Below are 22,230 nucleotides of genomic sequence, written 5' to 3'. Positions count from 1 at the left end.
TCCCTCATGCCCTCCCGGTGCCATTTCCTGCGACCGGGGAGAAGGACGTGCTGCCCGGTAGGGGGTGCTGTGCTAACCACTGAGCTGATGTGACAGTTGGGTGGGTGACCCCCTATGGGGAAGAGTAGTGCGGTTTGAGAGCAAGGGGAGCAGGGGCCGGAGCATCCACGTTCACTGCCACAGGCACTGCTGTCCTTCCTGAAATCTGCAGAGGACAGCATGCTGCCGTGTCCTCACTGTCGGCCTTCGTGTTTTATTTCTGATCTTTCCAGAGGCTCTGTGTGTGGGTGCCGAGTCCTCACGGAACGATCACAAAGAAGACTTTCCATCCCAACCCAAACCCTCCACGGTAGTGGTGTGGGACCCTGCCGGGGACACGGTCTTGAGCGTGTGGCGTGTGGCCTGCGGCTTCCACCTCGGTTGTTCGTGCTCTGTGCTTCCGGGCGGGCTATGGCTGCTTTGCTGAAAGTAACGCCCGTGAAACCGACCTCGTTTCTTTCTTTAATAGGGTTGCACGGCCTCTGAAAGAATGTGGTAAGGAGAGTGGGTTTGAATTTCATCGAGGCGTCTGACTGAGTCATGATGTCCTTGAGGACAAGCTGGCTAAATTCAGACGGATGATAATACTCTATTCAGAAAATACGTATTGAGCGCCTGGTCTGTGTGGGTGTGATGGGGGCACAGCAGGGAACGGGGCGGACCTGTCCTCACCGCTGGGGAGCCGGCAGCTGTCCTCGCCACAGCGGGGTCGTGCTGGCCTCTCACCGGGCTCTCTGTCCCTCTCAGCTCCCCCACTGTCCCCGAACTTGAGCATTTGCGTAAGTTCCTTCTGATCATTCCCGCTGTGCTTTTCACATTTCTGGGAGAAGCCGGTTTGTGGACGTAGGATGCTCCTGGTCTGTTTTGCACCCTCCCAGGTGTTCAGATAGCGCCAGAGTTTCCTGTGCAGTTTTTCATCACCTGTTTCTGATTCTAGTTTGGGGGAATCTTCTGTCCACCGTTTTGAGTCTTCATTTCAGTTCCTTTGGAATAAATTTCGAATTGGTTCCTGGACATATTAATTTTCCTAAAATACCTTTGGGGATAGGTCACCTGCCCTGTTCACGCCTCTTCCCCGGATGCTGGACGGGCCTGAGCTCCCGAGCAGACCACGGTTCCTGCCAGCTAGTTCTGGCCAGAGGAAGGGACATCGGGTAGAATTTGAATATTCAGGCCACCCGCTGGGCCTTACCTGCCCTCCCACCTTGACCCCGGCTTCTCTCTGCCACTCCTCTGCTTTGGCCGGAGCGTCTGCTGGAAGCCAGCCTTTCCCAGCGGTCAGACCATAGGTTGGAGTCCGATAAACCGGGTGTGCGTTCTAATCTGGCTGCTTGCTGACTGTGACTGGAAAGGTGGCTTGCGTCCTTTGAGCTCCAGTCTTCTCCTCCACAGACGGATGTCGCGGAGCCGCTTCCGCGAGATGGCGTCAGTCGGTGCCGCTGATCTCGCTGCCAGTGACCCGTCGTCCGCAGGCACGCCGCGCGCGTCACCGTGACACCCGCGTCCGCTGTGTTTCCGGGCTGGAATGTCTTCCGTGTTTGTTCCTTCAAGGCCGTGTCTTTTAGTCTAGTGCTTACGCTCCCTGCCTTTGGAGGCAGACTGATCCGAGTTGGAATCTAGGCTTGACCATGTGGGAAGTTACCTGCCTCTCAAAGCACGTGTTTTTTTCATGCGACAGTTGCGGGAGGGGGGATGTGACGACGTGCAGGAAGTGCCTCGTGCAGCCCCTCGCGAGGGGGTCCCCAGACGTGGCAGTTACGATTCCGGAGCTCAGCTACCTTTCCACGCCTCCCCCGGCTGCCCCCCGATACCCAGTCCCCTTCTCTAATTCCCACTCACCTGGCTTCTGACACATGCTCCCTGTTTTGTTAATTCTCCTTGGGGTACATTTTTTTTTTATTGCTGACGGACTTTGTGAAATTGTGATTGGTAATAAGAAATACGTATACTTGCTCTTTGGCCCTGGTTTCTGGCACAGAGCTCCTAAAACCCGTGGAGTGTCCTGAATGGTAAGAGTGATAAAGGTGTGTCAGTATTCATCAGTATTCAGCCCCGCCCCAGTGTATGTTAATGACATCATGTTCCAGTGCACCCAGGGATGGGGGCTGCTCACCGGGGAACCAGTCGCGTCTCTGGAGGGCTGGAACTTTCAGGCCAGGGAGGCCAGTGGCCAGTGATTCAATCGCACCTATGTCTTGAAGCTCCCGTGAGAACCCAAGAGGACGGGTGCAGAGAGCTTCTGGGTTGGTGAACGGAGGGAGCTTTGGGAGAGCGGTGCACCTGGAGAGGGCAGGAAAGTCTTGTGCCCATCCCCACACCCAGCCCTCTGCACCTCTTCCGTCTGGCTGCTCCTGAGTTACAGCATACTTTTTTAAAAATTAAAAAAAAATGTTTTTTAACTTAAATTCAAGTTAGTTAACGTACCGTATAGTATTGGTCTCAGGAATAGACCCCAGTGATTCATCACTCACATACAACACCCGGGGCCCATCCCAACAGGTGGCCTCCTTGATGCCCGTCCCCCATCCAGCCCATCCCCCCACCCAACACCCCTCCAGCGGCCCTCAGTTTGCTCTCTGCCTTTAAGAGTCTTGTGGTTTGCCTCCCTCTCTGTTTTTATCTTATTTTTGCTTCCCTTCCCCTGTACCTCCCTTCTACCTCCACACTGTTTTCTAGAGCAGCTGCACCAGTGTGCATTCCCGCCAACAGTGCAAGAGGGTTCCCCTTTCTCTGCATCCTCACCAACACCCGCTGTTTCCTGAATTGTTCATTTTAGCCATTCTGACAGGTGTGAGGTAGTATCTCCTTGTGGTTTTGATTTGAATTTCCCTGATGATGAGTGATGTTGAGCATCTTTTCATGTGTCTGTCGGCGGTCTGGATGTCTTCTTTGGAGAAGTGTCTACTATTCATGTCTTCTGCTCATTTCCTCACTGGATTACTTGTTTTTTGGGTGTTGAGTTTGTTAAGTTCTTTATAGATGTTGGATACTAACTTATCCGATATGTCATTTGCAAATATCTTCTCCCATTTCATTGGTTGCCTTTAGTTTTGTTGATTGTTTCCTTCCTGTGCAGAAGCTTTTTATCTTGATGAGGTCCGTAAGCCAGTAACCTGGTAGGTAAAATGTTTCCCTGAATTCTGTGAGCTGCTCTAGGAAATTAACCAAACCCAAGAAGGGGCCGTGGGAACCTGTGATGTATAGCCCATGTGTGAGAGGTGCAGGTGACAGCTGGGACTTGGACAGTCGTAGGGGCCTGGATCCTTTACCTGTGGCATCTGACGCTGTCTCCAGGTAGATAGAGTCGGAACCGATTTGCATCGAAGGACATCTGTCTGGGGTCAGTGAGTTGCTTGGTGGAAAGAACACACACCGGCACTTGATCCGGGAAGAGCAGACCTTCTCCTAAGTCGCGAGCTGCTGGTCAGTGGACTCCGGGTACAGGTTCGTGCGATGGGGCCAGCGCTGTTATTGTAAAGCCAGAGAATGCTTATGTAAGTTCACGGATGGCCAGTATTTTATATCCGGTAAAGAAAGGCTGGATTTTAAAAATGATTAGAAGCATGTACCTAGGGGCACTTAAAGAAGTATGTCAGAAGTAGTTGTTTTATAAGATGCTGTGTCATTGTTGTTTGGTGCTTGTGAGTAAAGGGTTAATGCGGGTCCTGGGCCGGAATCGCGTTGGAGTGGATCTCGTCCCAGCACTGCTTTGGGGAGGCTGCGGAGTGAAGGTCCAGGTGGAATGTTATCCCTGCCTCGTCTGCTGTTGCTTCCGTACCCAGGTTGGGAGCCCTGAGTGGGCTGCCTTGGGTCTGGGCCTCCGTTCGTGTAAATTATCACGACTAAAAATAAAGCAACTGTGATTCTGGACGAGTTCCTGCATGTCATGTGTGCCCCTGTGGGACTGGGGTGACGTCCGCACGGACGGTTGGCCCTGCGGTCCTCACGTGGCTGCCTCCAGGGCACGTGGGCAGGTAATGACGCGGCCACGTCACCTGCTCTGTTTTCCACTCCAGCACCCGTCCAGGTGCCCTTTCCTTCCGGGCGCCCCATTCGCCCAGAGCGCGCCGCGACCCGGCCGTCCCCTCTTCTCCTGGCACCTGCCGGGTGGGCACCATTGCTCACGGAGCGAGTGATCCCGGGAGGACTCCCGCCCTCCCGGGGAAGAGCTTGCGTCAAGTTGCTGTGTCTGAAAGTACGCTGGTCTTGGGGCTGAGAAGCTTTTCCTTCAGGCACCTTATCAAGTACACACACGGGAAGAACGGCGGGGCCTTCATCCGGGCACCCAGTGCTCTGGGGACGGACTTCTTGGGGCTGTTCTGGAACCGACGGTCTGTCTCCTGCAGGACAGAACATACTGTCATCCCACACGCCACTCATTGCCTCCTGGTGAACGCCCAGCCCGGTAAGACGGCAGCTTCCTCGGGGGCCTCGGCCCGTCGTTCTTGCCCAGCTGGGCTAGCCCGCCACCCGCTGTGTCCCGGCACAGGGGTCCAAGGAGCCACCCAACACTTTCTGTCACTAAAGGTTGAGCCCAGGTGACAGACTCCCCACAGGTGGAACCTCTGCCGTCTTGTATTCTGTTTGGGGAAAATGGGTTGTTTTTGCCATTTCCTTTCCTCTGCGTCCTTCTGCCTCTGGTCCCGGTGGTTGCGCGTTCCCGTCTGTCACCGTGAAATCATTCTTGAGCCTTAAATTCTCGCTGGCGTCATCCACGTCACCTGTATCGACTTTACTTCCTGTAAAAGATAAGAAAGTGAACGTGCTTATTCTTCCTGGTTTTTATCAACATAACCTGGGATTTTAAAATCAATAATAGTCATAATTCAAAGATGTGTGTCTGTTCGTTAAGGCATGTGTTTTTCACATTTGATTATTTACTTACTGCATTAGTAAAGGACAGTCATTTAAACTCAACCCTAAAGTTGCACAGATTCGTCATTCCTTGCTTCTGCTTTTAAGCTGTGCCTTCCTTATTATTGATTTCTATGTTTTTATTAATTTCTTCACCAGATGGAGAATTCCTTTAATTTTTTTTCAGTGTGGTGTTTTCAGAATGCTTATTATTATTATTATTATTATTATTATTATTATTATTATTTTATTGATATTGTCTCTGTACATGTCAGTGGATTCTAGAATGGGGACTGAATTGTTGGGTCACCCTGGTTTTCCCGCTCGTGATTCTAGACCAGGGATCGGCCAACATTTTCCATCAGGTGCCGTGGCGTGAACGTTAGAGGCTATGCAGGGGTCAGGCGGTGGGGCTCCTGGGCTGGCGAAGGCGGTCCTGGCTCCACCAAGGGGAAGGGCAGGACGGACGCCAGAGGAGAGCGGATGTTCAGACGGACAAGAAGCCCCTGCCGTACTCAGCCGTGGCCGACTCCGTGTCGGACGCCGCAGGCCCGTTTCCTGAAGAAGCGTGCACATCCTGCACGCGGAGGTGAACTGTATCCTGTAGGTGCTGGGGAGTTCTGAGATACTTTAGCCGGGGGTGGGGGTGGGGGGCGTGACACGGTCAGTCTCTGTTTGGGAAGATTGTTCTGCCAGCCGTGAGGAGGACAGGACCAAGGAGACTGGGGGTGCGGCATCCCCTGGGAATGTGATAGGACAGGAAGGAGAAGTGACCGTCATTGAAGAATGGAGAGGACACATGAGCTCTGACACACACGGCGTGTGGTCCGTAGGCCTCGGTGACTGCCCACTCAGGGCCACTGGGGCCCAGCCCGGCTTTGCCACCAGGGTGGGTGCTCTTCACCCAGTCAGGGAGTGCAGGAGGGAGGAGCTGGGGAGTAGGTGCTGAGCCCCGTTGGAGGTGGTCCTGGGGCCTCTGGTAGGTAGCTCGTGGGAGGCCCAGATCGGGAGGTCGGGAGACGGGACTGGCCGGAGTGTGGTTGTGGGGCGAGCTCGCGGCTCTGAACAGAGGCTGGCCGGTGGACGGTGTGTCTGATCTACACGGGCCAGACTGATTGCTCTTCCCTCTCTAGATGAGGTGGGTTTTTTTGGGTCATGTGTTTTTAAAGTGATTTCTTAGATCAGCATAGGGTGTAAAAGTAGAGAGAAGTCGTAAATGTACATTTGGAAACGGTTAGCTAAGGGAGACAGCAGAATGTCTGAGTACGTGGAGGTGGGTGTTGGCAAAGTGCTAGACGTAAGGGACCGCAGAGTTCCTTGCGCCTCTGCTTTGGCTACGAGAAAGGCGGGGCGCGACGGCAAGGGACTGTCTTTGGGGAAGGTGGGCTTTGGTCAGGGCTCCTACGATGGACGAGCGAGAGCTGCCCAGCCCCTCGCCCGCCAGCCGTGGCGGCCGCCCCTTTCAGGAGTAATCGTGACCTTTGTGTCCTCGGTTTTCAGTTCGTGATAAAACCTTAAGGAAACGCAGGTTTAACCAGCTGTCCCCGGGCAGAACACGCCTGTCTCAGAGACCCTCTGTGGGTTTAACAAGGAGAGTGAAACATGCTGAAGGAAGCGATGATTTTACGTATTTGATTTCTGCTGGTGGGAAGGAGGCATGTCCACGCACAAGCAGCCCAGTCCTCACAGTGAGGACGTGGTCTTTGGACGAAAGAGCAGCCACGGGGGAGGCAAGGCCAGTCCATTAACCGTCCCGTGTGTCCCTGCTGCCAGTGCTCCCACGCTGCTGGTGCTCACGAACACACAAGGACAACCCAAACAGGGAGCCAGGTTCCTCTGTTGTTCATGGAGTAACTACGCGCTCAGGGTAAACCACTTCAGTGGCTTAGTCAGGGACACGATGAAAAGTTACGTCCAACTGACCCATTCCCCAGATGTGAGTGCCGTGAACATGGCTGCTACCCTTCTCCGTCTGCGTGTGCTCGTTTTTAAACATCTTATGCAGATGGGATCATACTCTACATTCTGTTTTATGTTTTGCTTTTTCACTTGTTAATGAACCTTAGAATTATTTTCGTAGCCGCACAGGGTGATCTGCCTTAGTGTTTCTTTTTTTTTTTTTTTAATTTTTTTTTCAACGTTTTTTATTTATTTTTGGGACAGAGAGAGACAGAGCATGAACGGGGGAGGGGCAGAGAGAGAGGGAGACACAGAATCGGAAACAGGCTCCAGGCTCCGAGCCATCAGCCCAGAGCCTGACGCGGGGCTCGAACTCACGGACCGCGAGATCGTGACCTGGCTGAAGTCGGACGCTTAACCGACTGCGCCACCCAGGCGCCCCATGTTGTTCATGGAGTAACTACGCGCTCAGGGTAAACCACTTCAGTGGCTTAGTCAGGGACACGATGAAAAGTTACGTCCAACTGACCCATTCCCCAGATGTGAGTGCCGTGAACATGGCTGCTACCCTTCTCCGTCTGCGTGTGCTCGTTTTTAAACATCTTATGCAGATGGGATCATACTCTACATTCTGTTTTATGTTTTGCTTTTTCACTTGTTAATGAACCTTAGAATTATTTTCGTAGCCGCACAGGGTGATCTGCCTTAGTGTTTCAGATGGCCGTGTAGCATTGATGTGCTCTAATTTTTTTTAACCAATGCTCTGGTAATGGACATTTAGATTGCTTGCATTTTTTCAAATTTTTTAATTTTTAATTTTAGTGAGAGAGAGTGTGAGTGGGGGGTGGGGGGAGGACAGAGAGAGAGAGAGGGAGAGAGAGAGGGAGAGAGAGGGAGAGAGAGGGGCGGAGAGAGAGGGTGGGGAGGGGAGGGAGGGAACGAATCTCAAGCAGGCTCCACGCTCAGTGCAGACCCTGACATGGGGCTTGATCCCATGACCCTGGGATCATGACCTGAGCCTCAATCGAGAGCTAGACGCTCAACCGACTGAGCCATCCAGGCGCCCACCCCATTTTTAAAAATACTACAACAGCACGAGGAAAACCCAGATATATTTCAGCTTACACGAATGCCTCCGTGGGGTCACTTACTAGCAGTAGAGTCTCCACACTGGTTTCAAAAAAGGCTAGGCCACCTCGCACACCCCCCACCATCACGGAAGAGCGTTTTTTCCTTTCCCCGGATGGATGGATGGATACAATAATGAATGCACACGCACTCATGAGCGTCTGTTGTGTACAACGGGTGGTGTCCTGGCAAGGAAGAGACGCAGTCTGTTGATGACGGAGCCGCGTGGAGGAGGGAATGGGGAGGTCGTGACGGGAGCGTTGGCCTCTGGGGACCTGTTCTGTCGCAGACTGGCTCATGGGTGCGCGCAGCCCTCGCCCTCTCTCTGAGTCTCGGCCCCTCACCTGAGGATGGATCATGCTGCCCGGCTCACCGAAATGCCGAGAAGGCCGAAGAGAGTTTGTGTAAGGCTTTTCCACTGCCCGGCACATAGCAGGTGCTCGTCGACGGCGGTGATGACCCTCGCGTGTAGCATGGTGGCCCCAGGCCCGGCGACAGCGCCCGCCACGGCGGTGTGCCCACAGCGCCCTGGGGCCCAGGGTGGAGGGTGCTCTTTCGTGCGTTCCGGAAGGCGGAGCAGAGCCGTCTGTAAGCGTGAGTCGTACGAAGTTCGCCGTGAGGTTGTGTCGGGGGAGAGACAGTGAGTTTCTCAAGACGAGCGTGCTGGCGCAGGAAACCGAAACCCCACTCATACGTCGGAAAAGTTGGTTGATGGTCTCGGGAGAAATGCATTTGTGCTGCTTGAATTCCCAGCCTTGGAAGTAACAGTGTTGGCCTGTCCGTGTTTCTGGTTTCATTTTGAAGAAGTTATCGAAAGAGGAGTTCCTCAGTTCTGTTTTAATTTCCTTTTTCTCCTTTAAAGAATTACAGTGGTTAGGGGCGCCTGGGTGGCTCAGTCGGTTAAGCGGCCGACTTCGGCTCAGGTCATGATCTCGCGGTCTGTGAGTTCGAGCCCGCGTCGGGCTCTGTGCTCACAGCTCAGAGCCTGGAGCCTGCTTCGGATTCTGTGTCTCCCTCTCTCTGACCCTCCCCCGTTCATGCTCTGTCTCTCTGTCTCAAGAATAAATAAACGTTAAAAAAAAAAAAAAAGAATTACAGTGGTTAACGTGCATTTACTGTGGAAAATGTCAAATTATGTAACAAGCTGTATATTGAAAAAAATTTTTTTTGGATGTTTATTATTTACATTTGAGAGAGACAGAGCGTGAGCAGGGGACAGGCAGAGAGAGGGAGTCACAGAGTCCGAAGTAGGCTCCGGGCTCCGAGCTGTCAGCACAGAGCCCGACGTGGGGCTCGAACCCACGAACCGTGAGATCATGACCTGAGCCGAAGTCGGACGCTCAACCGACTGAGCTCCCCAGGCGCCCCTGTGGGAAATAAATTTATTTACAACATTCAGCTGTCTTCAGGAATATGGCCACGTCCTCAGTTGTTCAAGGCTTTTATTCCGTATTCCTTTGTAGATGTTTTTGATTTGAGTCACGTTGTTTCTGCACATTGCTTGTTGAGTGTATTCCTAATCAATTGATATTTGTTGTTATTGTGAATAGCATCTTTCCATTATGTTTTCAAGCTGGTTATTTTTATTATATAGGAAAGCATAGGAACGTGGCTCAGATTTCCACACGGAACTGGAAGTCTCTGAAGTAATTTTCAAGTTATTTTTGTTGGGGCTCCTGGGTGGCTCAGTTGGTTGAGCGTCCGACTGCAGCTCAGCTCATGATCTCATGATTCGTGGGTTCAAGCCCCTGCATTGGGCTCTATGCTGACAGCTCAGAGCCTGGAACCTGCTTTGGATTCTGTCTCTGTCTCTGTCTCTTTCTCTCAAATATAAATCAACGTTAAACATTTTTTTAAGTTATTTTTGTCAACATTTTCTTAAGTTCTAGAAAATCAAATCTTAGAAAACTTAATTTCAAAAGATACTCGCATCGATAACATGTTTTCAAGGTGAGGTGTCCAAGACTTTTCTTTTTTTTTTTTTAATTTACTGTCAAGTTAGCTAACATACGGTGTATACGGTGTAGTCTTGGTTTTGGGGGTAGATTCCCCTGATTCATCACTTACGTACGACACCCAGCGCTCATCCCAGCAGGTGCCCTCCTCAATGCCCATCACCCATTTTTAAAGGCTCCCAGATTTTAGAGGTTGAGATGTGCCGAGTGGTTTCCCCGATCTCCAGCAGGTGTCAGCGTTGGTCCGAGGTGGCGGTTTTAGCTGTGGGATCCCGCATTTACACATCCTTATTCCCGCAACACTGGGGATTGTCGAGCCGGAAGGGATATTGGAGATCATCCACGTCAGCCCTTCCGTCTGGGAGCTGGCCCGGGTGGGGGGCGACCCGTCCAAGGTCACACGGTCCCGTGGGGTGAGACTGACATGACGGTGAGCGTCAGTCCCCAAAGTCACGGAGGAGGAGAAGGTGTCGCCCCAACATATCGAGGCTGTGTTTCGGTGGAGCGGAAGGGTGCTGTTCAGCGTGTTCGGGTGAGTGGGGACCCGCCCCTGGTGTCCGGAGCCCGGGGGGCAGCCCGGAGGCCTGGCGCTCTCAGCAGCGCTCAGCCGTGTTGGCGGAGTGCGGGAAGAGCCGGCGGTTTTGTGACAAACCTTACGAGCAATGAAATCGCTTACCGAGGAATATTCTCCGGAGAGCTTTTTAAAATGGCAGAAAAAGGCCTGTTTCCGTTTTTTCCCGCGATCCCGAAGATGCCGTCCACTTGTTCTGTGACTTCCTCACGCGTGGCCCCATCTCCTTGTCCCACAGCCTGCACGCGTGGAGCCCTGCTCTTTCCTTCACTTCCCCCTTGGAGGCTGAGCACGGGGCTCCCTGGCTCAACCTGCAGAATTCGGAGGAGTTCTTGCCCTGGCGCCGGAGGCCCCTCTAGCGTGCTCTGTGTGCCTCCTTCGGCCACCTTGCTCCTGTTCCCCGGGTGGGCCCTTTCGCGGGGAGCCAGTCCCCGGCCCCGCACACGCTCGTGCTCTTCCAGCTCTGTGCCTCTGCTTGTTCTCGCTCCTGCCTCTCCACCCTGACCCTCAGCCTCCTCCTCTCCCTCCCCCGGCCGGTACCGCAGGCCACCCGCTCGGTGAGGTTTCCCCGGGCGCGCCCCCTCCTCTGTGGACCCCAGCATCCTTCGTTCCCCACTTTCCTTCCTACCTTGTCACTAGGTCACCCTAGTACAGTTACTTGTGTTCACAACGATTTATTGGGCGGACCTGTAGCTGTCCAGGGTGCTGTCCTGGGTCCTCTGGGCCCCGCAGACAGGCTGTCCTCACGGCGAGCTGTTCCCAAGTGTCACCGATTCACTTGGTTGCACCGGATCTCGAGACCTGCCGTCTTCGGAATCCTTGCTGTCCTTCCTGCCACGCTGCCCTGGCAGGTTTGGGGGAACATTCGGGGCTTCGGGAGCGTTTCTCCCGCGCCAGAAGAAGACGTATCAGAGCAGATGACAGGGGCATCTGGAGTGAGAAACGCACTCGGAAGCCACCAGGAAAGGACGTTCCGTAAACACCAGATAACTGTAAACACTGTTATTTGGAAGTCACGGGTTACTTTCTGTCAGGCTTGCTCCGCGTGGCGCAGGCTGGTGTCAGCCAGGAGGCAGGCAGGCCCTCTGCGGGCACAGGAAGACGGCCAGCGGAAGAAATATGGGTGTCCCCGCAACTTTATTTTAGTTAAATGCACTGCACCGCAAAGTTTGCGGGACCCTGAAGTGCTTGCCTGATGTCTTGGTAAAACAAACGGCGGAAGCCAGGGAGAAGTTTCCATCTTGCTAACGAGCTCTTACGGCTCTGGGGGTCATGCAGAGCTGTAATTATTTAGAATGACGACTTTGAGCGCTCAGCCCCTAAAAAGCGAGGACAATAGAAATGGCTCCAGGAACACCCAGACATTTCCGTATCTGAAGAACTCATTCTTTGCTGTTCCCGAGCCCAGCCTCTCACGACCCTGGGCCGCCTGCCACAGTCCCCCGACGCGGCCCGGCACCCACGTTCTTACTCGGTTTTCCCGTTGCGGTAAAAACACACACACTCTACCATCTCAGCCGTCTTCAGGTGTCCGGCTCAGTCATGCGAGGTACACGTAGTGTTGTAAGACAGACACCCGAAACTTTTCCTCTGGCAAAACTGAAAGGGTGCCCCTTAAACAGCTCACCCTGCCCGCTGCCCCAGCCCTGGCGACCATGGCCGTCATCTGCTTTCTGTCTCCGAATGTGACTTCTTTAGTTTTTAGAAAATGTTCATTTACTTTGAGAGAAAGCACAAGTAGGGCAGAGGCAGGGAGAGGGAGAGAGATTCCCAGGCAGGCTCCGCGCTGGCAGCACAGAGCCTGTCGTGGGGCTCGATCCCATCACCCTGGGATCGTGAGCTGGGCCGAAATCGAGAGCTGGCCGCTCAACCGACCGAGCCACCCGGGCGCCCCTGAATTTGACTACTTTAGATACTTCGTGTAAATGGAATCATGCAGTGTTTGTTTTTCTGTGACTGGCTTCATTTATTTATTGATTGTACCAGACACATATACGAGGAATTGTCCTCAGAATCCTCAGAATCACTGAGCTTTGGTTGTAAACAGATCTGAGAAACTGAAGAGCTCTATCCGCTCACTTTACAGATGGAGGAGGAAAATCGGGCGACCAGAGGTTGCCTAAAGTTAGCAGAAAACCATATGAAGTTCTGTAACATCTTCTCAGTTTTCTAGGACGTTTTAAGGTCCGGCTGGTTGTCAACAGCAGTGTAAGTATCCCAAGATCAGAGCCAGAGTAAATGTCACATTTAGAAAATGACACTTGGATAAAGCTGTTGCCGCTGGTCCTATTTTCTGCCAAGCATCGTTGCGTATCGACAATAAAGCTGTTGAATTCTTTTTTTCCAACAGCGTTTACTTTGGTCGATATCTACCAAGATAGGATAAGCTGAAGCATAGTTTTATTTGTTTATCATTTTCCTTTTTAAACTGGGAGATGTCACAAAGCTGGATGTAGCAAACTTTTCCCGTAAAGGGCCAGATAGTTAACATTTGGGGGCTGTGTGTGCCCCACGATACCTGTTGTAACGATTCAATGCTGCTGCTGTAACGTGAACGCACAGCGTGACTGTGTTCCATAAAACTTTATTTACACAACAGGCAGTGGCCAGATTTGACCCCCAGGCTGTGCTTCACCCACCCCATAGCCAGGTGGCCGGGCGTCGCTTCTGCGTGTTTTGGCCTTAGCACCTTGGGGGCTGGCTCTCATATAGGAGACACTTGCGGTGGTTGTTCATGGGGATGGTGGTGATGATTTTAAAAATGTAATTTTTTACATTTGTGATCAAATAGTCACTTCCTACTGACTTTTAATAATTTAATAAGTTTGGGAGTTTTTCCCTACATACCATGCTAGATAGCTTCACGATATAATAAAAAGTATACCTAAGGAAATAGCTAACGTTCTAAAGTACATCTTTGAAAGAAGACTCAAAATTTTTCTGAGCATTCATAAAGGTATTTCTTTTTCTAAAGGAAAATTATATATTTCTAAAGGAAAATATGTTTACATATTCTAAAGGAAAATTGTATGTATATTTCCTTGTATAAATATAAGGAAATAAACCCAACTCCCAAATCTGGAGGGAACCGCCAGTCACAGCTGTAGGCAAACCTTTGCCGGGTCCCTTTGCTCGGCACCTCGGGACCCACCCGCTGTCTGTCACGTCCACTTGCTTGGTGCCTGGGGAGTTCCGCCTGTATGGACGACAAGTCCTTGTCCTGGTCTCCGGTTCTGCAGCCAGGGGACAGCACCGCGGGGACCAGGGTGGCGGAGAGTGAGTGGGGCGTGTCCTCCCTCCCGCCCCTGGCCGCAGTGCTTCGACTGCCGAGAGCCGCGCTCCGGTCAGGTGGCCCCTCCAACTGCAGCTCTTTGGGGCCTACACTCCTGCCCCTCCCACTCCCATCCCTTGACCTCCGGGCCTGGAGGTGGCCAAGGCTTCCCGGGCAGCACCACTCTGGGGGGCCACCCGTCTCTACTGCTCTCTTTCGTGTGTCCGGTTCCGTGTGCTGCCTGCCCCTCCCTGTGGCCCTCACCCGACCGATGCAGTGTTGTGTCCACCTGACTGGCCCCCCCAACCCTAAGGCAGGCAGGTAGCAGGCTCACTGCCCAGGCAGGAAGCAACGAGCTTGCACCTGTAGTAAGAGCCAGGAAGTCAGAGGTCACGTCCCAGCTCTTGCGCTACCAGCTCTGTGACTCCGGGCGGGCTACGTGGTCTTGTTGAGCCTTGGTTTTCCCGTTGGAGAAAGGGGATGATAGTGTCTCCCTCTCGGGACCGCTGGGGACGTTCAGTGAGGTCGTGCCGGTGAAGTGCCGTAGCACAGGGTCTGGCACACACGTGGTTTCTAGGTGGCAGAAGGGACTTCCGTTTTCCTTCGTTTGTCAACAGACTCTCCTCCAAGGATCCTTTGTGAAGGGGAAGGCCACGGGGAACAGGGGAACTCCTTTCTGCGACCCCCCGTCTCAGGGACTGTGTGTGTACTAGAGAGGCAGCCGGCCCGCCGCTGCGCTCAGGACCGCCCCCTGCGGGTGTCTCTGGTGGGCCCATTCCCAGCTGGGACAGCAGGTGGCTGTAGAGAGTCTCAGTTGCAGGTGGTTTGGCCTAAAGGAGATCCGCGTAGCGAGCGGCTCAGCAAGTGGGTTCGTGTTGCAGTTGTTTGGGTTACTTGAAAAGAAACGACTTCCAGAGTCAGAATGAAGAGAAGAGGTGTTACGCACACCCAGAGTTTAACGAAGGTAGCACTTATCGGGCACGTGCTAGTTTCTTCATCCGGACGTTTCTCTCTTCTGTGACTCTTACTGCAGACGGTAGTGTTTCCATCGTAGGGAGAAGAAACTGACTCGTAGAAGATAAGTGGCTGGGCATTTTTCTCGGCTAGTGACTGGTAGTCCGGGGATTCACACGCAAGTGTCCTCTCTAGAAGCACACTCCGCTGCCGTGTCACCCCACCTCCAAGGCTCTGGTCCGAGCAAGTGGATGTTTTAAAAGGGTTCTGATAAAAATTGGGGTTATATACGAACGTGGTGAAAAGGTCCAACCGTGCAAAAGGATGGGGCGAAAGCGTGAAGCGTCCTTCCCATCCAAGGCCTCCCGTGGCTGGTTTCTTTCTCCAGAGCCAATCTCTGTTGCCGGCTTTCTTTGGATCCTTCCTGACATACCCTAATAGGGGTTTACCCGGCATCCTGGGAAGGAGGGCGATTGGTCTTTACGACACATCGTAGCCTGACTTCTGTCCAGTTGTGCTCAGTGTTTCCTAGGCTCTCCGGGTTGGGTGGGCAGAGGGGGGCTCTCTGGGTTGGGGGGCGGGGAGGAGGGCTTTCCGGGTTTGGTGGTGGGGGTGGGGGAGAGAGGCTCTCTGGGTTGGTTAGGTGGGGAGGAAGGGGGCTCTCTGGGTTGGGGGGGTGGGGAGTGGGGCTCTCCGGGTTGTGTGGGTGGGGAGGAAGGGGGCTCTCCGGGTTGGGGGGGCGGGGAGGGGGACTCTCCAGGTTGGGGGGGCGGGGAGGGGGACTCTCCAGGTTGGGGGGGCGGGGAGGGGGACTCTCCAGGTTGGGGGGGCGGGGAGGGGGACTCTCCAGGTTGGGGGGGCGGGGAGGGGGACTCTCCAGGTTGGGGGGGCGGGGAGGGGGACTCTCCAGGTTGGGGGGGCAGGGAGGGGGACTCTCCAGGTTGGGGGCAGGGAGGGGGACTCTCCAGGTTAGGGGGGGCGGGGAGGGGACTCTCCGGGTTGGGGGGGCGGGGAGGGGGACTCTCCAGGTTGGGGGTGGGTGGGGAGGGGGGCTCTCAGGGTTTGGTGGTGGGGGTGGGGGGAGGGAGGCTCTCCGGGTTGGGTGGGTGGGGAAGAAGGGGCTCTCTGGGTTTGGGGGGGGTGGGGAGGGAGGCTCTCCAGGTAGGGGAGGCGGGGAGGGGGATTCTCCAGGTTGGGGGGGGGGGGGAGGGGGACTCTCCGGGTTGGGGGGGGAGGGAGGGAGGCTCTCTGGATTGGGTGGGTGGGGAGGAAGGGGGCTCTCTGGGTTGGGGGTGGGGAGGGGAACTCTCCAGGTTGGGGGGGCAGGGAGGGGGACTCTCCAGGTTCGGGGGGCGGGGAGGGCGACTCTCCAGGTTGGGTGGGGGAGGGAGGGAGGCTCTCTGGATTGGGTGGGTGGGGAGGAAGGGGGCTCTCTGGGTTGGGGGGGGGGAGGGGGGCTCTCTGGGTTTGGGGGTGGGGGTGGGGGGAGGGAGGCTCTCCGGGTTGGGTGGGTGGGGAAGAAGGGGGCTCTCTGGGTTTGGGGGGGTGGGGAGGGAGGCTCTCCGGGTTGGGTGGGTGGGGAGGAAGGGGGCTCTCTGGGTTGGGGGTGCGGGGAGGGAGGCTCTCCAGGTTGGGTGGGGGGAGGGAGGGGGGCTCTCCAGATTGGGTGGGTGGAGGACGCCATTACTGAGGCTCCCAGCAGCTAAGTCCCCATATACTATTCCTGCATCTCTAGCCTTTTCTGGAAGGGTCTAAATTCCTGCCATCCCTACTTTCTCCATTTCAACACAGAGTGCATTTCACAGGGCTAGTTGAAAGCCTTGAACTCAGAAACACCTAAGTGTAAATATAAGGCTTGCCGAGACTGTCTTACGACGTGAATGCCTAGTTAGCGGACTAGTGGTGACCGGTCATGCCTGGGCACAACCCTGCACGTGGCTTCCTTCTGTACCTGGTACTGTCACGACACTTGTAGTCCCTGTGTTTTGACACAAACGTCAGTCAGGTCCTGTGTTCAAAGAAAGGATCTTAGAGGAACAACACAGAAACGACCAGTCACACGACAGTTTGTGTCTTTCGAGGATGATTTTTACATCTTTTGATTCTGTGTTTTACACGTTTGCCTCTACGAGGGGATTCCCAAATGGCCGAAACCCATTGTGACCAAACACAGCAGCAGCAATGAAGGTGCATTTGCAGTGGAATTAAAGAAATGGCTTTTTGCCTTAGCTGATTCAGTCAAATACTCTTTCAGAGTGGTACGGAATTGCAGGGAAAGAAATGTTCAAAAAACCCAACTTTTAAATGTAATCGCAAGTTGAGTATTTGTGACGCCTGTGATCACGAAAATGGTTTATTCCCCTGCTCTACGCTCCTACCACGACGAGGGAGTCAAGCGGCCGTGCCCCCGTCTGTGGTTTCTGAGGCAACCCCGACGTGAGCTCAGGGCATATGGGACTGATTTCTGAGAGCTGTGCTGTGTGCGCTGTCTTGACTGTGTCTGACGGTCCCAGCCGCCTCGTGTTCCAGAAGCGTGTCGGATGCCAGTGCGCGTGTCTCCGTGATTGGCTGCGGGGCCTCGGGGGGTGCATGCGGCAGCTGGTTATGACAGCTGGGGGACTCTACGTTCGCATACGCCCATCTGTCTTCGACGGCAGGTCAGGGTGGCTCTGAGTGATGCTTCGTCGCTGCCGGGTACCGGTGCCGGGACACGGCCCGGGCACCCTGTCCGGCAGACTGCACGCTCGGCCCCTCGACACGTGCCTTTCCCATGTCCCTCCGTCCCTTTGCCGGACCCCACTCGAACCTTTAGCAGCAGGAACGGTGTGTGCTGAGTCACCATCCACCTGGACAGCAAGCCCTCCGCTGGGTCTCTACCTGTTACTGTTCTTTCTTTCCCGGTAAACAGAACCGAACTAGTATCCCTCTGGGGAAAGGAGAAAACAGTTCCCAGAAGGTGGGAAAGGATTCCTCCTCCTCTTTTTTTATTATGATCAATCTTTTAAAATTTTCAATGTTTTACTTATTCTTGCGAGGGCACGAGCGGGGGAGGAGCAGAGGGGGGAACAAAAGATCCAAAGTGGACTCCGTGCTCACGGGAGTGAGTCCTACGCGGGGCCCGAACCCACGAACCGTGAGATCGTGACCTGAGCCGAAGTCAGAGGGTCAAGCGACTGAGCCACCCGGGTGCCCCGGACCCTTCCTCCTTAACGGACCGGGGCCGTGTCACCGTGTAGGACAAGAGCTGGTCGCACCAAATCTCACGTGCAGGGAGGGCTGCGTGGCGTCTAGCTGAGGCTCGTTGACGTGATGATGTGGGGACCAGACAGGTAGATACAAAGACCGGTGGCCCCTGCAGGCGGGAGGCCTTGCGGCCGTGGGAGCGGTGGGGGGGGGGGGGGGGGTGATGGTGAAGGCGGGGGTACCCACCTGGTCAGGGAGTTTGGGCGTTGTCTTTAAGTCACTGTGGTGGACTAAAGGTCTCTGAGAGAGACGAGTGAGGACGGGGCCAGCGGGGCCAGGCGGCGGGCGCCCGGCTGGACGTGCGGGGGAACCGGCACCCACAGAGCGACAGGTGGAGGCGAGCGCCCTGCCAGCCGCGTGGGGGCCCTGGGGGTGGATCCGCAGTCCCGGACCCGCAGGAAGGGGGGGGGGATAGACGCCCATGAGGCTGGAGTTCGATCTGCACAGCTTGTTCGGACGCTCAGCACCTGCAGCGCGGTTGGGGCAGAGGGAGCTGGGCGGGCCGACAGGATGCTCTGAGCAGCCCGGGACGGCGGTCTGAGGTCAGGGTGCCTGAGGGGGGTGGGGCTTAGCTGCTGCCCCCTTGGCCAGAGCTCAGAACGACATTTTGTGAAGGTGGCCTGAATCCTCGGTGCTGGCTTCGTGCGTTCGGGGCTGAGAGCAGGTACTGGCACTGGCCGAGTCCCCCTCCGGCGTTTTCCTTCAGGGCCTGGTTCCGCTTCTTTGTCGACGGAGGTCCTGCAGCTCAGTGTCTGTCCTCACTCCCCGCTGAGCGCGCCCTCGCCCCAGCGATTTCCTCCTGCGCCCAATCTGATAGACGTTTTCCCGGCCCCCCTCGCCCTTCCTGCCAGCGCTCCGCTCCCTTCCTCCTGAATATCTTTGCTCGTGCCCTACGACGCGGCAGCACCCCGAAGCCTGCTGCCAGACCCGGCCCGCCGCCTGTCTCTGCGGGTAGAACGTTACGGGAGCACAGCCACGCCCGCCCGGGTTCGCGTCTTCCGTGGCCGCTCTCGTGGCACCTGGCAGAGCCGAGTCGTTGTGACAGAGGCAGGAAGCCCGGAAAGGACGAGTGTGCATGCATCCTAAGTATAGACGACAGAGCGCAGCTTGCAGCCCGAGGGTGGTCTGGCAACAAGAAGGGACACGGAGGGAGCCAAGTGTAAGTGCACAACAGGAGAAAGGTAACGGTCAGTGACCGGGGCCTCTCCGCGAGTTTGGATGGGAACAGACCAGCAGGTTTGTGCGGAGGGACAGAAGGACACGGCCGTCCTCGGAGCCGGGCCCTGCTAGAGTTCGGCGGGTGTGGCCCGGCGGGTGTGGGCTGGGAGCCAGAGAGAAGCCAAGTGCACCTCGTGGCTCCGCAGGGGGCAGAGCGGCTGTTGGCCGTGGGGGCCGGGCCGGCTGCCGTCTGGACGTCCCTGCTCCCGACACCCTGTTCAGACGGTTCGTGGCTTCCAACCCTGGTGTGTTCCCGGCAGCAGTGCTGCAGAAGGGGTCAAGGCAAGCCCTGGATGCCCTTCCGGAGGCCAAGGACCAGTACGGGAGGGTCCCCGGGCACGCCCCTGAGTTGGACGCGTGGGGTGGCTCTGGAGCAGCACGGATCCGTCAGTCTCCCTGGACGAGGCCGCGGGGACCCTTCCGTGGGCCTCGCGAGCCCTTGGAGATTCTCCACCTCATGGTCCTCGCCGCCTTCTTCATGAGACCCCCTCACACCTTCCCCCGTGGCCGGGTCTTTACAGCCTCGAGGACCCTGCCTTCCAGCCTGAGCCCCAGCCTGCTCGGTCTTGATGACGCCGTGGCCGGCTCTGATCCCTGTGGTCCCTGGGAAGGTTCCAGCCACAGGGCCGTTACGGGGACCCATTTCATACCTTTGGAGCACCCCTGGTAGGCCAAAGCCTGCGGTCACGTGAATCCGGGGAAACCGGACGACCAGGCAGTCCTTGCCTCTCCGGTGGGAGGGCAATGAAATTTGCAGGTGGCGTGGCCCTCTTCCTGCCCACTGCCCTGGGGAGCAGCTCTGTCCTTTCTGGCTTTTTTCTGACCCTCTCTTGCCCCTCCTGGGACATGGGCCCCCTAGCCTGGGAGGCACGTAGGATCGTGCGGACACTTAGAAGAAGAAAGGAAAAAAGTTCTTAGGCCCCATCCATGGAATTCTCTTTAGGTGTGGATGGGGTCTGGGAATCTGCATTTTTGTACTTACAGTTGACCCTTGAACTACTCGAGGGTTAGGGGCGCTGACCTGTACACACAGTTGAAAACACATACAACTTTTGACTCTTCCAAAACCTACCTTCTCACAGCATGCTGTTGACCAGAAGCCTTGTGATGACACAGTTATCGCATGTTCTGTGTGCATTATGTACTGTTTCCGTACAGTAAAATAAGCCAGAGAAGAGAAAGTCATATGGAAGTCATTAAGTCATAATTAAGAAACCGTAAGGAAGTGGGGCTCCTGGGCGGCTCAGTCGGCTAAGTGTCCGACTTCAGCTCAGGTCATGATCTCATCGTTCGTGGGTTCGAGCCCCGCATCGTGCTCTGTGCTGACAGCTCAGAGCCTGGAGCCTGCTTCGGATTCTGTGTCTCCCTCTCTGCCCCCACCCTGCTCGTGCTCTCTCTCTCTCTCTCAAAAATAAACATTAAAAAAAAGAAACTGTAAGGACGAGAAAATACATCTGCAGTACAGGACCATATTGGGAAAAAGCCACGTAACAGTGGACTTTCCACAGTTCAAACCCATGTTGTTGAAGGTACACACAGAAGGGCGTCGGAGGGATGATTGACGGACTTAACTCAATTGCCGAGTAATTTTTATTTCCTTCTTTGACCCTGTGCTTGTTGGGTTTCCTAGAGTGCTCATATATTTCTTTAGAAATCGGAGAGAGGGGGGTGCCTGGGTGGCTCAGTCGGTTGAGCGACTGACTTCAGCTCAGGTCGCGATCTCGCGGTCCGTGAGTTCGAGCCCCGCGTCGGGCTCTGGGCTGATGGCTCGGAGCCTGGAGCCTGCTTCCGATTCTGTGTCTCCCCCTCTCTCTGCCCCTCCCCCGCTCACGCTCTGTCTCTCTGTCTCAGAAATAAACATAAGAAAAAATAAATAAAATTTAGAAATCGGAGAGAGGCTAGACGCCATCCGAAAGCAGGAACCAGATCCGCGAGTGGTCCGTCGCTTTCGGAAACCGTTAACGCTCTTCTGTGTGTTCGTCTCTTCCACAGGGGGACTTGATCTCATCTTTGTGCCGGGTCTTGGGTTTGACAAGCATGGCAACCGGCTGGGGCGGGGCAAGGGCTACTACGACTCCTACCTGACGCGCTGTCTGCAGCAGCGGGACTCGAAGCCCTACACCGTGGCCTTGGCGTTCCGAGAACAGATGTGCCTCCGGGTCCCCGTGGACGAACACGACGTGAGGGTGGATGAAGTCCTTTACGAAGACTCCACGTAGATCCCGATGCCTGCGGCCCGGAGAAAAGCAGAATACGTGTTTCCCCTCGTCACGAGGTAGCGTGCGTTTTGCCCACTGATGGTGAATATGGACTGCGTTGTTTCTAGTGGAATTGCAAACGCCTCACATTAAAGCATCTTCCAAAACCAATAGTGGCACGTTACTTAAAGTGGAGGCTGTCACGCGTGATGTTCCTTCCGCGTAACTTCCTGCCGTCGCCGTGGCGGGCTGATCTTTCCGCTCTGCAGCTTAGGCTAGATGTGTGTGAGGACCTGTGTCCGGCTCGGGGCGCCCGGAAGGTAGACCCCCCCCCCCCCCCCCCCCCCCCAGCCCACACCCGGTTTCAGCGAGCCCTGTCTGGACTGGTCAGTCTTTGGTGGGCGGGCGCGGGAGACTAGGCAGCTGCTAATTGCTTTGTTGGGGTTTGCTCTGCGTACAGAGTTCCCCAAGAATATTCTAGCACTTCATCATGACTGCATTTGCTCACCCTGAGATTTTACGTCTGACACTTTGTGGCTTTTGATGGTTCGTGGACCGAGACCTTTTGTGATTTAAATACTTTAGTTCCGTCTCTGCTGTGCCGTGTGTCGGTCCCTTCCGAGTCTAAGATCTGATATCCTGTCAGTCAGAAATTGTGTGTTTGCTTGCGGTGTCTGCTTTGGAAATGAAGTTTGCTGCGGGCTGGGAGCTGGCAGATGGCATCACAGCGAGGGAAGATTTGGGCGGCTTCCTAGACGCCGCTCTCACACCCGGCGCCCAGCACGTGCGGGGTCCTGTGGAGCGTGTGTCCGTCCCCTCCCCTCCGTTGTCCCGTCGTCCCTTCTGTCCGGGCTCTTAGCACTCCACTTTATGTCTCTAACCACAGTCCACGTGACCTCA

The 22,230-nt window shown here is 55.2% G+C and overlaps 1 protein-coding gene across 2 annotated transcripts in view; it reads left to right on the top strand.

Moving 5' to 3' along the window:
- The window catches only part of MTHFS (methenyltetrahydrofolate synthetase), a 31,716-nt gene extending 10,072 nt beyond the window's left edge, over positions 1–21,644 (top strand). The window contains exon 3 of one of the 2 annotated variants that reach the window (XM_042940800.1): positions 21,125–21,644. In XM_042940800.1, coding sequence (XP_042796734.1) covers positions 21,125–21,351 — 227 coding nt within the window. In that variant the 3' untranslated portion in view covers positions 21,352–21,644. The remainder of the gene's footprint in view (positions 1–21,124) is intronic. The other variant, XM_042940799.1, reaches the window with a different exon arrangement.
- Positions 21,645–22,230: the final 586 nt, after the last annotated feature.

Source organism: Panthera leo, chromosome B3, assembly GCF_018350215.1.
Source record: "Panthera leo isolate Ple1 chromosome B3, P.leo_Ple1_pat1.1, whole genome shotgun sequence".
Taxonomy (NCBI): domain Eukaryota; kingdom Metazoa; phylum Chordata; class Mammalia; order Carnivora; family Felidae; genus Panthera; species Panthera leo.
Note: the sequence above shows the minus strand (reverse complement) of the source record. Positions and strands in the feature narration are given on the sequence as shown.